General features: G+C 33.4%; 1 protein-coding gene across 1 annotated transcript; it reads left to right on the top strand.

Annotated features, from left to right (window-relative positions):
• Positions 1–1,475: 1,475 nt before the first annotated feature.
• On the top strand, positions 1,476–16,401 carry LOC132730181 (zinc finger protein 888-like). The gene is made up of 11 exons (XM_060716038.1): positions 1,476–1,614; positions 2,796–3,866; positions 4,588–4,660; positions 5,239–5,447; positions 8,611–8,683; positions 9,134–9,324; positions 9,890–9,962; positions 10,885–11,088; positions 12,181–12,363; positions 13,828–13,947; positions 14,299–16,401. Exons 2-11 carry the CDS (start codon positions 2,820–2,822, stop codon positions 14,583–14,585), a joined length of 2,460 nt encoding a protein of 819 aa, XP_060572021.1. The 5' UTR covers positions 1,476–1,614; positions 2,796–2,819; the 3' UTR covers positions 14,586–16,401.
• The last annotated feature ends 412 nt before the right edge of the window (positions 16,402–16,813 follow it).

Here is a 16,813-nt window from a genome sequence, read left to right as displayed (position 1 = left end):
TCACGATATGAGTTAACCTGCTATGAGATTATAATAGCCAGAAGATAACACTATTCTAAAAATTGATTCTGCATCATCTGTGCTGACTTTCGGACGAGTACACATTATACATGTAATAAACCAGCGGATACTTACTTTGTTTACATGCAATACTTTAAGAAATTCTATACAATTGTAAGCAAACAAGTTGAAAATGGAATTTAGTGTGAAATTTAAAGGGACAGCTAAACACTGTAGTGCTTAAGCGACGTAAATGAAAAAAAAATCTAAAAAAAATACACCATTAATTGCTGATGATTTTAACCAAAAATATTTTTAATGAGACATATCCAAGAGAAATACAAATAAAAATACAAATAACTTATATTTTATTATCTATATGCCCACTATGATATAACACGAAGCAATTCTAATTAACATTCTCACATGTATTATGTATTATGATTGAAGTTTATTTGCATGGTTTTATTTTAGTCAGTTTTTTTTTTTATTTGCATATCATTTCTTGGAATAAATCGATAAGGACACTGATTTACAAGTTTGACCAGAGTTTTTAGGCATAAATTTCATTCTGTATTTAAAAATTTGGACTTGTTCTGATTGAAAGTAGAAAATCAGAATTATATCAGAATAGGACACATAAAATATATTGCTCTACAAATCTCGAACTTGTATGGAACAAATTTTCTCTGTTATATCTTTTGTGATGTTTTTGTTTTTTGTTTTTTTTTTTTTTTTTTAAAAAAAAAAAGCCATAATGTCTCTCCGGTTGCATGTCCGTCGCATTCAGTGCTGCAGCACTTTGATTTTAAAAGTAATGATGGAAATGATGTGACCAAAGCTTTCTTTAATCCACGACTTAAAATATATAGGCTATAATTGCCTATAAAGGCCATAGAAGCAAAAGATATGGTCCAGAAAATTGACCAATCAGAAAACTATAATGTTTGAAAACACAAATAAAAAAGTACTGTATATCTGTATATTTAATTAATAAGTTTTGCTTGTTTGTTTCATTTTACGCCTTTTCCCAACAGTATTTCAGTCATATAGGCGGGTATAGTTTCATAACCATCGTTCCTGGAGAGTTACACACCAGTACTAGACTACCTTCCTCCGTGCTAATAAAACTACCAAAGTATCTCCCGGGGATCGAACCCACGACAGAGAGGTTACTGGATTGGAAGTCATCGACTCTAACCCCTCGACTGCGGAAGCGGTTGACTTGATAAGTCATTTTACATAATTATATGTAAAATTATGAGCCAATCAATCAACAACCTTGTATACTTTGTTTTCATAAATTGATCTACATCTACATTATCCTGCTTCAAAATCGTTAACGATTACACTAAGCAGGATTCACTAGACGATCTACAAAATAAGGAGCTCGTTTTATTTCGTAAATGAATTTATTAAATACAAACTTCAATGGTTGTAGTTCCAAAGAGGTGTCCTATAATTTAGTGGCGTAAGACCATTTTACGGACTTTATCACGTGTCAGGTAACCGGAAGTCGGAAAACAGTGGAAGGCGGAAAGCGTCTCTTTTAAAGTCTGATTTTGTTTTGGCGTTTGATATGAATTGAGATACGATTCATATAGTCTTACACCGGTAAACTTATTGCAATATACATTTTTTGTCATTTTATTTCAAGTTAAGCATGGAAAATTAGTGTTTTTTCCTGCAAAATGAATATTTTTAATTCCCGATCTGAAAAGTCTTCGGATAGATAAAATTGTCGGATAATCAATTTAAATAAAATATTTTTTATTAATCCCAAAGCTATGTTATTATTTTATTTCGTAATAAAAGATTTATTTCATGCTTTCCAGTGTTTTGCTGTAATATATCAGATAAACCTCAAGTGAAATTTATAAAATGTAATTTTCACCGAGACTAATGTAGCGGACTATATCGTGGGTGAAAAGAATATCATAACTAATTGTAATAACAGGCAAAAACAAATGATGTAATACATAAATTTTGCTTCTTTAGGAAAAGAAAGTCGATGTCATAATACATCAATTCATTGAAATGTAACAAAATTAGAGAAATTTAACAGAACTAGGAAGGAAGTGCCTAGTGTAAATAGTCTTTAACCACAAGTATACCCATCAGTGATTGGCTTAAACTGCTTTAATGCAGATAATGCGTCACGTCTACTGTACCTGTATACGGGGCTAATTTTGTTGATGCGAAATTCTTGCAACGGCACTTATTGAATTGACAAACAGTAAAATTTCCAGGCATCCATCGGAAATTTTCATGGGTCAAAAATGATTTCAGACAAGTGCATTTCAGAATTTTCATGGGTCAAGAACACTAAAACAATCAGTTTTTAAAAAGGACTATTGATTGTCGCCGACGTTGGTGTGGTTTGAGTAGTTTTCAATTTTGAGCGACAATCTGGACAACACTAGCGTGATCTGTAAAAAACATGCGCAAATCTTGCAATCGTGCAGCCTAGATGCAACATTGTAGTTGATAAACGGATAATAAGGGATATTAACTTAGACAAAATTGTTTATGTTCTAATTTGTGCATTAATTGATTTAGTGTATTAACAGTCAAGTAAGTCAAAATCAGATTTTGCCGGCCCTGGGGAATGAACATGAATACAATGAAAATAAATTAATAATGACTGATAACAATAATAGTATTTCAATCATAGTTTTTAATTAGTTATTAGTGCAGAAAACCTATAGATGTTTTATATGCAATTGTTTCTGTGCGAAATGCAAAAATGTCTAAATTGATTAATAAAAAATACACGTATGTGGCTTGAATTTCAGATACAGAAAGTGGGTATTGTGAAAATGGAAGAAACAGCTGTGAGATTAGTCAAACAAGAGCCTTATGATGAGGATGATGGCCTCTATCCATTTGTTTGTGGTATATGTGGCTATAGATTTAATAGAATTAAGGAGTACTGTAAGCACTTTGATCTGCACAGTGACATGGTAACTGCTGAATTCTTCCATTCTTGTACAAATGGTGATGATGATGAGGAAGAAGACAATGAAGATACTGCTGTACTAGAAGACAAGTATGATCATTCAGCCAAATTCTATTCATGTGGGGTTTGTAAACAACAGTTTGCCACCCTTTGTCTAATGCATGATCACTTCTGCGAAAACTACAGCAGTGCAGAATTATACATTGTTGATCCTGAGAAACGACAAGGACTTCCTAGACGAAGAAGATGTGCAGGATCGTTGTTCAGGGGAAGTGTTGCTTTGCCTGAGTTTGGTGAAGTAGTTAAAACTGAAGTGACAGAAGATGATGGAGATGATGATATGGAGTGTGAAAACATTAATGATGAAGACATGGATGAGAGTTTAGGCGATGCTAGTGAAGGGGTGGACACACCATCAAAATCTCGGGAAAGCATTGGAGACAAATCTGAAAGTAGTATAGCTATTCAAAAAATCACAGTTAATTACGGAGATCATTCAGAAACATATGAAATTGGGGTGAATGGGAAAAAATCAGATAAATCAACTAGAACAGTGAATGTAAAAAAGAAAAATGCTGTTATGAATACCGCAGCAACAGAATCGGAAGCTGATGAGGATATGTCAGATGAGTTCGATAAAGGGATAGACTCAGAATCGTCAATTAAAAACAAAATAAAAATCTTTACAAAGAGAAAAGGAGAATCAAGGGCAGTTGAGGAAAATATGTTTGAGTCTTATGAGAATGCAGAGAGTTTAAGGGGAAGGAGAAGAGAAAGTGTACCTGTACCTGCTAGCCAAATTAAAGATATGATTGCTCAGGCTCAAATTGTTGGTGAAGAAGAAGGATCAAACACAAAATCTTCTTGCCCAGTCTGTCAAAAAACTGTTTTGAGGAGTTACCTTTATGTAAGTACCTTGTTGAACTATTGTTCATTAGTACACTTTTCATTGCTTTATAGTGCAATCAACAGCAATCAACATAATTAATGTAAAAACAATGTCAATGTATGAATATTTGACCATTGATAAACAAGACTTTGAAATAATAGTTAATACATACATGTATACATACACAAGTACAAGTTTTGTTCAAGAAATTAAAAAAAAAAAACAGTACTTACTACTTTTAGAATATGACCCAATAATGAATATATGAGATATAGCTAAACATTCCTAATAGTGATTGAAAATTCCACTCATTTTTGTAATGCACCTTTTGGCTTTAACTGTAGTATGATGTCACTGTGTTGCACATGTAAGTTAGTCTAAAGCTAGAAGAAGTTTTGTTCTAAAACATATTGGATGTTTTCATTTTTCCTAGATTTCTCAATTGAAAACATTAAAACAATAATTAACACTGATAAGAATAATAGCTGTACATACATTTGCATAATGCATGATCCAAACGCCTTTATTATTACTTTTAAGTTTTGAAACAGAACTAAATTAACATGAATGAATAATAGATGTTAAAATATCTTCATTAATGCTAGTTTTAAACTACAAGTATGGTGCGTTGTATGATAGTGCAAATTATTTCTTACAGATTGCCTTATATATTGGTATATATTTATAAAATTGTTAACAATATTCATTCACTTATTTCGTTATTACAATTGTATTTTAGCAACATTTCAAAAAAACTCACTCAGATGAAGAATTTCCTTGCCATGTCTGTGGAAAGATTTTCTCCAATAAAGGTAAATATCTAATTAAGATAAAGTTTCTCTAATTAAAAGTAATGTATATATCCTAGATAGTGGTGCAGATTACTCCTTAGATCTCTCACAAATGTTTTAAATATTTGTGAATGATCACTGCACAACTGTCTGTGTATATATGTACAGTATACCCTTGTACGGATACACATGCATCCATGTCTATAGAGCTCCACCTAGATGTTTTCTATTGGTACCAAGTCTGGCAACAAGGATGGCCAGGTCAAGGATATTTTAATCAAAAGTTTTATATGAATAAAAATTGGACCTGATTTTTAACCAGTTATTTGAAGGAAAAATCTGGTAATAATATTGTTGAATGTGAAAAAGTGGCTGTATAGGGGAACTTTAACAAACAGAACTATTATCACAAAGAGTCCTTAGGCTTATCCTTTTGTTTGTGACTTTTTATCTCCTTTTTTGCGGAATTTTGCTAATATATTATAGAAAGGAATAGTGAAAGTTTGGATTTGTAACAATTTCTGACTATTGTTCAGATGCTTCAAGTGATAGATACCACTGTGACCCAATGATATCATTGATGTTGTTTATTATTTCAGGATATCGTACAGATCATATAAGGTTCTTTCATGAGGGTATAAAGAAGATTCGCAATGATGGAGGACTAGGTTTTAAGGTTGGAAGGCATGTCAAAGCTGAATCTCGGGCCATTTTAGAAAAAGCCGTTCTTGTTGGTGAAGAAGACGGTAACAATACAAAAGTAGAATGTCCAGTGTGTAAAAAAGTACTATTAAGGCATTATTTAGTGGTAAGTTAATGCAAGGAAAATCAGTTTTTGCTCACACTGCTCATGTCAGTACCAACGCTTTCGGCCCCTCTAAAAAAAGTCTTATTTAAGCTTATATTGACACACCGTATGCAAAATGCTGCTAAAATGCAGACAAAAAGCTGTTAAAATTCAGTCAAAAAGCTGTTATAAAGCAGGCAAAAAGCTGCTAAAACTGCAGGAAAAAAGCTTTTGAAAAATGCAAACAAGAAGATCTCTGCTTGAAGTGCTTGTGTTAAGCTGTAAAATATGCAGGCAAAAGTCTGCTAGGAAATGCTGACAGCCATTCTGTTATTCCTATTACATATAAAAAAATCATATTGTCAGCTCTAAAACAGCTTCTGTACCTGATGTTTACTTGTGAAAACTAACCAACATAACTGTTGTCAATAACTTAAATAAGAACTTGAGACTTTCCCATGTTCATTTTAGCTGTCTGATCTTAAAAAAGCAGATTTTTTTTACACCTGTATAAATTCAATTGAAGTTTTATCAGTTCTGCTTTAAATTAAAAGAAATAGAAGTACACTGGAGCCGCGATATAGCGCTCTTCGGTATAGCGCTAATCTCAGTAGAACGCTCATATGCCTTGGCTCCCCCCAAAAAAATCGTATTTTTCGCCGATTATATTTTTTTTTTCATGTATATCAATACCGCACCTTATCCACTATAACGCTTGTTCAATGTGTCAGTCGAGTGCAATAAACAGTCATAATTACGTCACTCATGATAAGAAGGTGTGAAGTCATACACAGGTAAGCGTTAATCCGCTCTTTTGTTCATTTTGAACTGTTGTTCAGTCAGGTATCAAACTGTTAGCTAAAACATGCAAACACCGAAGAGTTAAGTAAATCAATCACCCAAGCGTACAATTAATTTTAAAAAGCAATTACTTTCGATCTATCGGCTAAAAAGTTGTTGAGGATGACTGATTTTTTCACAAGAGACAGCAGGAAAGATGATTAATTTAGTCCCATCCACTAGGTATCAATTTTCATGACCACACATAACACACGTTAACACCGCTGTTTTACTGGAAATTTATAAACAATTGTACATTCCTGGTTTATATTTTTAATTCGTAAATTTCATGTTTATATTAAAGATATTCAGTAATGCTTTACAAAATAATTAATAATAATATATAAAAAAGCTTGGACTGATATCCATTGGAAGGTAAGTAAACAATCATTTCCAGTAACAAGCGTTATATGTTTCGGCGGTGGGTGGGGTAATGCGATATTTTCGCTATAATTACACAATGAGCGTTATAAAAAGTTACTCGTTACAACGCTGTCTTGAGATCATGGACCCCAACATGAGCGCTATATCGCGGCTCCAGTGTATTTATACCCCCAAAAACGAAGTTTGGGGGGGTATATAGGAGTCACCCGGTGGTCGGTCGGGCGGTCGGTCGGTCGGTCCAGACGTCCGTTGCATTTTCCTTGTCCGGAGCATAACTTGAAAACTAATGGTTGGAATTCAATATAACTACATACAATGGTCAAGCACATTGAGAGGAAGTGCAGTGCACAAGAACCATAACTCTATCTTGACTAATTACAGAGTTATTGCCCTTTGTTACTTTTCCTTGTCCGGGGCATAACTTGAAAACTACTGGTTGGAATTCAAAACAACTTCATACAATTGTCAAACACAATAAGGGGAAGTGCAGTCCACAAGAACCATAACTCTATCTAAAGTAATTACAGAGTTATTGCCCTTTGTTGCTTTTCCATTGCTTTTTTTTTTGTCCGTTGCATTTTCCTTGTCCGGAGCATAACTTGAAGACTAATGGTTGGAATTCAATATAACTACATACAATGGTCAAGCACATTGAGAGGAAGTGCAGTGCGTAAGAAACATAACTCTATCTTGACTAATTACAGAGTAATGGCCCTTTGTTACTTTTCCTTGTCCGTGGCATAACTTGAAAACTACTGGTTGGAATTCAAAACAACTTCATACAATTGTAAAACACAATATGGGGAAGTGCAGTGCACAAGAACCATAACTCTATCTAAAGTAATTACAGAGTTATTGCCCTTTGTTGCTTTTCAATTGCCTTTTTTTTTGTCCGGAGCATAACTTGAAGACTAATGGTTGGAATTCAATATAACTACATACAATGGTCAAGCACATTGAGAGGAAGTGCAGTGCATAAGAACCATAACTCTATCTAAAGTTATTACAGAGTTATTGCCCTTAATTACTTTTCCATTGCTTTCTTTTGTCCGGACCATAACTTGAAGACTAATTGTTGGAATTCATTATAACTTCATACAATGGTCAAGCACATTGAGAGGAAGTGCAGTGCATAAGAACCATAACTCCATCTTGACTAATTACAGAGTTACTGCCCTTTGTTACTTTTCCTTGTCCAGAGCATGACTTGAAAACTACTGGTTGGAATTCAAAACAACTTCATACAATGGTCAAGCACAATAAGGGGAAGTGCAGTGCACAAGAACCATAACTCCATCTTGACTAATTACAGAGTTATTGCCCTTTGTTACTTTTCCTTGTCCAGAGCATAACTTGAAAACTACTGTTTGGAATTCAGTACAACTTCATACAGTTGTCAAGGACATTCAAAGGAAGTGCAGTGCACAAGAGCCATAACTCCATTTTGACAAAAATACAGAGTTACTGCCCTTTGATACTTTTCCTTGTCCGGAGCATAACTTAAAACGTACTGGTTGGAATTCAAAACAACTTCATACAATGGTCAAGCACAATAAGAGGAAGTGCAGTGCACAAGAACTATAACTCTATCTTCAGTATTTATAGAGTGTTTGCCCTTTGTTCTTTTTCTTTGTCTTTCTGGACTTATTACAGAGTAATTCAATTAAACTTCATCAATGGCCAACCACATTGAAAGGAAATGCAACATACATGAACCACAATTATCTTTAATTGCCCACAACCATAACACTATGTTTCAATTCTTTTACAAGGTATTCTGTTACTAGTAACATCCTCATTTCCGAAGCAGACTTGTGGGGGTATTAATCACATTTAGTGATAGTTCTAGTTAGATTTGTTATGGTTGTAAGCTTGTCCATATTTCAATTACAATTTACAAAAATATAGATGAAATTTTTACTACAAATTACCATTTTGCTGTATTTTAATTTGTTTACAGAAACATCACCAGAAGTTACATTCTGATAAAAAGTACCCATGTGACCAGTGTGATAAAGTCTTCCCATATAATGGTATGTATTTTCAGTGTTTCAATTCAATAATTTGAAATGTAAAAAAATACATTCTGGAAGATAGTTGAAAGAGATGTAGTTTAAGGCTATTATATCCCAACCACATGTGGAGAAGTCAATCAATCTGTCCATTTCCACCATGATCAGTTTATTAATCCTGTGAAAAACCCATGCTGTTCACAGTTGCAACGCAGGTTCAAGCTCACCTTGATGTGTATCCAATGTATAAGTCCTATACTATTTAAAGGATTTCCAAGCAATGATCCCCTCAACAAGGTAATTGAAACAATTTTATGTCCACACTATAAATTCTATACTCCTTGAATGACTTACTTTAATAAATTTAATTTAAATGTCAACTTTAAAAAAATAATGTTAAATGGACCTACATAAAATCTTGTGTCATACTAGTGTTTGTTTGATAGAATTAGACTATGTTTGATATTTCAGGTTATTTAGCTGATCATAAGAGATATGTTCATCAAGGGAAGAAAAAGAAGTCACAGTTAACACGATATGCCAAGGAGGCGGACATAATAGCTCTCTGTGACTCAGCACAGCCCGTTGCCAGGAAGAGAGGGGAAAAACCAAAAGTTGTCTGTCCTAAATGTGACAAGACAATTCAACAGGAGTATTTAGCTGTAAGTGATGAGTCATGCTTCCTATTTCATTAATTGTTGAAAACATGGATACATGATATTATATTTAAAGGCAATTGCTGCACAGTAACCTAGGTAACAGTAGATAGGCTGAAATGCCTATTGTGTTGAATAGTGTTATTTTTTGCCACTGCAGTATCTGTGATGCAGTGGATATAGGGATTGACTTCCATGTTAATGTATATGTGTGTTTGTTAATATATAGAATATTTAGATATTTTCAACAGTTTTCTTCTCAAAAACTACAAGCCTGGTGACAGAATTGTTTGTATGGTGAATAACTTGCAAATTTATTCAAAGAATTTGATTTTGTGCAGAAATCTGCTTGAATGGTATCGAGAGAAATAATAGAAATAAATTTAGTTCTACATTACCATAAGGCCTGAGTATTTTGCATGAGGTATCATCAGTAGACCTCAAGCAAGTTTTTTTCAAATCATTTCCCCCGTTTTACTTTTGTTTACTATTATTTAGTATACAGAGGCATTGCATTTTGCACAGCAACTGTTAACATTCATGTCTAATGCATACTTTTATTTTCTTTCAGAAACATTTACGAGCTGCCCACTCTGATGAACAATATCCATGTGACATTTGTAAAAAGACTTACTCATGTAAAAGTAAGTGAAAGACACATTATTAAGTAAATCATTTGTACAACTAATGATAATTTGTTTTACTGATGTTGGTTCGTTGTTACATTATTTGTTTTAGGTGCCTTTGGCAGAGTGACTTTGAAGCACTAGCCACTCATTACTGTTGGTTGGAATCCTGTAAGGATATTAATTTCCTTCATGTGAAGAAGTAACCCACTTAGCTTACTGAACATTGGCGGCTCTACTCTGGTGCCCGCTTTTGCCAGAAATAATGCACAGAGGTGCACCTGAGATCTTTCTCCACCAGTTAAGCCAGAAAGTCAGTGTCACCATGTGACTTTTGAAGATTTCATTGATGATGGCCTTAATGGTGATTTGCTTTAGTGATAATAAGCTTAAGCATTACATATTTAAACCATATTGTGAAAAAGCATCAGTTTACTTTTACCACTCTCTAGCCTGCATCCTGGAACTTACCTGTACTGGTGTTACATGAGGAAACATGATTTTGCCTCCAGTAGGTTTTAAAACAGTGATCGCTCACCGCTGTGAGTTTGAATCCCAGTAAGGCATTTGGATTCTTTTGTGTGAGAAAGCTCAGAAGCTAGCTTATGGAATGTAAGTGGTTCTTCTCAGGTACCTGTTTCTGCCTGAAATAATTTATGGAAGGGCAGATGAGGCCTTTCTCCACCAGAATACCTGGAAAGTAGCCAAATGACATATTCTGTGTTGGTGTAACATAAAACCTAAACCAAAAAAAAAAAAAAAACGAAACTAGAAACAACGATTCTTGAGTTGGGTGAGGTATACAATTTGGCCACAAAGAGTTCTTATCAAAGCTTTTCCACAGGTATTTTTTGTGTTATTATATGACCTTGATATTTGTTTAACTCTAGTTGTTTTCATATTTAGCATAATACAATGTTTAAGCATTATTACACAACAGGGTTTTTATACGAGCATCAGAAGTATGTACATATGGAAAAGGACACAGAGTGTGAAATCTGCCAAAAACTTTTCAAAGGATTTGCTGCCAAGGAGAAGCACAAAAGGTTGATACATACAGACAATAAACCGTTCCAGTGTGAAAAATGTGGGAGCGCATTTAGGACAAGTTTTGAATGTAAACGGCATATGTCACAACATGAAGGTATAAACACTTTCCACCCTTAATTTCTTAAATTGACTTGTCCATCTTTCAATGTGGGCAAAACCCATTTAACATTTGTAGGGAAAATATAAGTGCTGAATATTGACCAGTGCAGACCATCATCAGACATTACAGATTTCAGATGTGCCAGCTGATCTTTGTTTGTGCTGGTTGCATGGGTAAATTACATTGCTGCCAGCAGGCTAAGTGTTAATTGGCTTGCCAAATAATTTCGAATGACAGTTGCATCTGTATTGGTTTTACATCTAAATATTGTTCAGTGAATTTTTCTGTTCTTTATTACTTTTACTAAATGGTTCACCTCTAGCCATGATAATTGCTTTTCAGAATAAAAAAGTATGTCTCTTCATTTCTTTTTAATTTCTCTTTACTTATATACCGGAGAATATGGGCATACAAAATTGAAACTTTTGGGGGCTGAAATTGACACATTAAAATTCTCTAGACAGTAGAGTCAATTTGTTTTGATGAAAATTCCGCGATATTTATTTATCTTGAATTATAACTGAAATGAATTGTAGATGATAGAATAATCTTGACAATATTAGTTTGGTTTATTTTATAAAAACATTTTAATGAACAATATTGCAGAATATTACTGAAATCTTCAGTGGGAATAAGATATTATGTTCATTATTGGATAACAAATATTTTCTGTTGTGTTACTTTCACTAAACATTATTGAATTTAATTACAGATGAAATACTTCGTGATAATTGATCTAGGACATTGATTCTTACGATCATTTTGTCTCTCACAGCTGATTTAGAAATCATTTGTGATTTTGTCACTTGTGAAAAAAAAATTGGTAAATTACTGGTTAGTTATCCAGGACAGCTTGTTTGGTTGACTGGCTACCAAGATATAACCAAAATGATTGAAATCTGCATGGAAATTAAACAAACAAGTTAAATATAGTATTTGATTATAATTACTTCTTTTGATAGGGCGAGCTGGTGAATCAGTTCCTTTTTGTCAGAGTTATCCCTTAGAACAAATAAGTATCTTCATCATCAGGTATGAAATGACAAGAAGCTTATCTTGGTGTATATTTTTGTTTATTTATTTCAGATATTAATCTTTTCCCTTACCAATGTCCAAAATGTGAGAGACGTTTTAAATCACAGAAGTCAATGTTGAGTCATGAGAGATCTGTACACAGGAGAGTGGGACGACTTCAATGTAAATGGCCAGGATGTAATAGAATTCTCAATGATAAAGCTACCTTCAGGAAACATTATTGTATTCATACAGGTACATTCAGAAGTTAACATTGATTATGACTATTAATTTAGAATCTGTTAAACCCATTACCAGATATATACGCCTTTCTACGCCTTTTTCACCCCCCCCCCCCTTTTTGCTTTCTCAAATGGTGAAAAAATGCCTTATTTAGGCCCCCAAACACTTGTTTTTGTTTGAGAAATGTTGTTGAAAAAATTGACCACTTTTTCGGCGCGGCCCCCCATCCAAAAGATACATCAGGGGGTTGCCAGAAGGGGGATGTGCCCCCTTCTGTTTGGGGGGTTTGAAGGGGGGCGGAGTCCCCCTCATCGCCAAGAAAATTTTGGACTTGTGGGAGGCTAAAAATGGCCCCAGGTCGATCATAAGGTAACGTGTAACCAATGCTGAAAAGCCTTTGAGTCTATCTCAATCCATTGAGAAGTGGCAGCACTTTGAAATCAATTTTGATGGAAAAAATCAACGCAAAATAGTGATTTTTGGCAATTTTGAGATGGCCCCTAGTTGCCATGGTAACAGGAAATTTCAGACTGAGCATGTTGTTACAAAGGCAATGGTCCAGTCAACAATTGTGCCAAGTTTGATTAGTATTGAAGCAGTTTTTATAGTTTTATAGCAACTTGAACTTGTAACGGGAGACTTTTCAATGAAAACAGCCATTTTTTCACAAAATGCTCATGGGGTAATGGGTTAAATGTCCCTGCTTTGAGTTATATGGAACATACAGGTGCGAGTTTGTTCTTCTGTCATACTTTACAGTATTCATACACCTACATACATACATTACATACATACAGTTATTTACTTGTAATCTAAATATTTATGTTTCATTATAGTTAGGCCATGCTTTTAGCTTTTTTTAAAGTGACTGGGAGGTGAAGCATTCATTGATGTTACCAATATTCTTGTTTCTGCCCTGTCATCCTGTAGGCAAATGGTCATAATATGTCATTCAATAAGTTAGAGCCTTCTTACTTGGACTCAATTTACCTATTTATAATCAGTTGAATTTGACCAATGTAAAAATAAAATTATGCCTAAATGACCTTAAGTTTCCAGGCTTATCGTTTTATATTCAAGAAATTCCTCTTAAACTTTAATAAACATTAACAGATTAAGAATAGAGTCATTACTAAGTTTTATAATTTCTTCATACTGTACAATTTTGTGAAGAAATGGGACTTTTTGACGGAGTTTTTGAATTTGTTAAAAGAGAGATCAATGAAACCTGTATTCACTCAGTGATGTGTTTAAAATTACATTGCGGTCAGGTAACAATTTGTATATAGAGATCATATGATTTTGCTAGACGAGGAAGTTTCATAAGTAAGGAATACTTGTACATTACAAAGATAGCATTTAGAATGTTCTCAAATTTTTTGGTGAACAGAAAGAAAATGGGGAGATATATACCAGTACATTAAACACATGGGCAATATATGATTTGCTCTATATGATTTATGTATTTTATTTTAGGAGAAAAACCAAACAAGTGTCCTATATGTGGTAAAGGTTTTATTCAACGTGTGGCTCTCAAATATCACCTCAAAACAAAACACAACAGTGAGGAGAAGATGCCACCTGGACGGTCACCTGGTTTGTTTTTTTACATTTTTGATCTTTGTTGTTTTCTGGATTCAAAGCAAGAATTAAGATATAAACCAGACTTTTATTTGCTCCCAAGGGAGAACATATGTATATATCTTAACTACTAGATCTGTACAAAAAAATGCGTCAGCTATATTTCCCAGTTTTTGTTTGAAATAATGCAAATAGATGAAGCCAAAAGTAATGATAAATAATTGTCAGATGACCTTAGTGTTGTGTAGTTTAAAATGATAAAATCTCGGCCTTAAAAAGTATCAATTTCTCAGAACACAATATTTCTGCATTATTACTGCTGGGGCAAATTAATTTGAAGACCTTTTGTTTATTTAATTGATACAGCTTGCTGTGACAATAGGGTGAAACATCCAGATATACAATTGTTCCGAGAGGCCCAGCCTGTGCCGCTAGATCCGGACGAGTACGTAGAGGAGTACACAGAAGTGCCCATGGAGAGTCTAGTTCAGGGTACCGAGGTCCAACAGGTGAACCTCTCCGATGCTTCCATCGTGTCGGATTTGATTGAGATTGCCCAGTCAAGTGAGGGCGGAACAGTACCGGCGGCATTGCAGCACGTGTTTGATGGAGTTGACGGAGAGAATAGAACTATTGTTATATACTATCAATGATTACTAGTAGTTAGCCTTTATAATGAATTGTTCAATGTTATGAATTGGAAGATAATTTTTTGTATCAAAACTGTTATTGCTTGTTGGTTTATTATGAGTTTTTCTAGCGTTTTTTTTTTTTTGTTTGTTTTTTTTTGTAAATAGTTCATTTCTTCTGTACTGTTTTAAGTGTAAGATTTGCCAGCAATCAAAAAGATACCTGGGAGATGATTTGTATGGTATTATTATGACACAAAAAAGATTTATAGATAGAGTTTCAAAGGTACACACGTCCTTTTCACGCCAGTTTATTTTATTTGACTTTGTTATGGAAAGATAAAAGAAATGAATGTAATAATAATGATTTTACTATTTGTTTGTACATCTAACTTTAATCTTTTCTGACTACACGTAATATATATTAATCATAACTTTACCGAACCAGAAAAAATATAGAGGATATTTGTTTGTTTTGCATGTAAGATTGAAATATAATTTCACTGAGTGAACACCAGATGCAATATTTTCACGAGTGGCGTAGCCACGAGTGAAAATATAATAGCTGGTGTTCACGAATGAAATATATTTCAATCTTATATGTAAAACAAATAAATTTTCTTTTTATTTTATGCTTTTTAAGTGATTTTAAGTAATTATTTAATGATTTTGCCGCTTAACGTCGCGCATTCTCCTTTGTGACGTCATAATATCATGACGTCACATAATCAGTTTTGAAATCTAGTTCCGTTAAATTTCTCTAATTTTGTTAAATTTCTTACATGATGTATGATGACATTGACTTTTTTTTTCTAAAGAAGCAAACTTTACGTATGACGGCATTTATTGCTGCCTGTTATTCCATTTATTTATGATTTTCTGTTCATCCGCATTCAGATATAGTCCGGCTACAGTGAAAATTATATTTTATAAATTTCACTAGTGGTTTATCAGAATATAATCATCTGATATATTACAATAAAACACTGGAAAGCATGAAATAAAATGTTGTTATTCATTAAAATACTCTATATTTATTTAAATCTCTGAGTAGACAGGTTATGATTTATGATAAACAAGTGAAAATTTACTAGTTTCTGGGGCATAATGTGTCTTTAAATTTTTAATCAAATGGTGTTTATATTCATACAAAACTGAGAAGCATTATTAAACCTACTGTGCAAATGACATTAATTTTCTTTTAAAGTCAAAGATTTGGAATTACAACTGCCATTTACCTTGTCATTTTACATGTGGTATTAAGTGTTTGCATTTTAGCTAAGTTTTTGTTAAACTTAGTGACATAATTTATTTCATAAATAAAGACTGAATGTTAAAATGAAATATTTGTAAATCATCTGAACATATACATTTGTATTTATTAAAATGCTATGCCGATTGTAACTGTTTTTATGTTATATATAGAAACCCAGTTGATATTTGATGATTCTGTGGAAAATATAGGTTATTTGTAAATATTTGTTATTGCAATACGTGTTACTGTTGTTTATAGGAAGACATTTGAGGCAAATAACATGTTATTTTCATCAAAATTTGTTGAAACGAACATCTATTTAAATTCACAGTCAATTTTCTAGCTTATAGATTGCCAGTGTTTGTATCAGAAATGGTGTTTTGTAAACACTATATTGACGTCAATGTACTGTAATTTCAAAAAAGTATGGTGCAATAACTGGTTAAGTACTTCTAAATTTAATAGGAGTTAACCAGTTATTGAACTAAGGTGATGATTTGTACATGTAAAGAAGTTTTATTGCAGCAGGTTTACAGATGTATTCATGATCTTCTTTTCATTGTTTAAGATAATAATATTGCAACCTAATAAATGTTATTTATATGGTAGACATACTTTTGTTATTCTTATGCCCAAACAATGTGGAACTGTCTCCCTGTTGTCCAGTACATTATTTTCTCTGCTTTATCTCCGCAGCATCTGATAGGCGGCATGGCCGATTTGTTAATGAAGGGACAAGCCGTTGTTTCCTTGAGTAAGTAACATTCATTGCTTAGTACTGGTTGGTTCCGGGAACGGATGCGAGTGTTTAAATAAGTTAATAGCTTCCAACAGTCGAACTAAAATAAATTGGTTTATACTAAACATTTTGTTAGATTTTCCTTTATTGGTGATTATTTTAATACCTTGTTATGTATTGTCTGTATGTTGTCCTTCCAATACAATCTTGCACGGGCATGATCTGCACAGTCACAAAAAAACGGGAAGTGATTCTCGC

Source organism: Ruditapes philippinarum, unplaced genomic scaffold, assembly GCF_026571515.1.
Source record: "Ruditapes philippinarum isolate M1 unplaced genomic scaffold, ASM2657151v2 ctg736_1_1_1_1, whole genome shotgun sequence".
Classification (NCBI taxonomy): Eukaryota; Metazoa; Mollusca; class Bivalvia; order Venerida; family Veneridae; genus Ruditapes; species Ruditapes philippinarum.
Note: the sequence above shows the minus strand (reverse complement) of the source record. Positions and strands in the feature narration are given on the sequence as shown.

Coding starts and splice junctions, on each gene's coding strand:
- LOC132730181 (XM_060716038.1), top strand. CDS start 2,820: ATGGAAGAAACAGCTGTGAGATTAGTCAAACAAGAGCCTTATGATGAG. Junction 9,963..10,884: donor AAAGACTTACTCATGTAAAA/GTAAGTGAAAGA, acceptor ATTACACAACAG/GGTTTTTATACGAGCATCAG. Junction 11,089..12,180: donor GCATATGTCACAACATGAAG/GTATAAACACTT, acceptor TATTTATTTCAG/ATATTAATCTTTTCCCTTAC.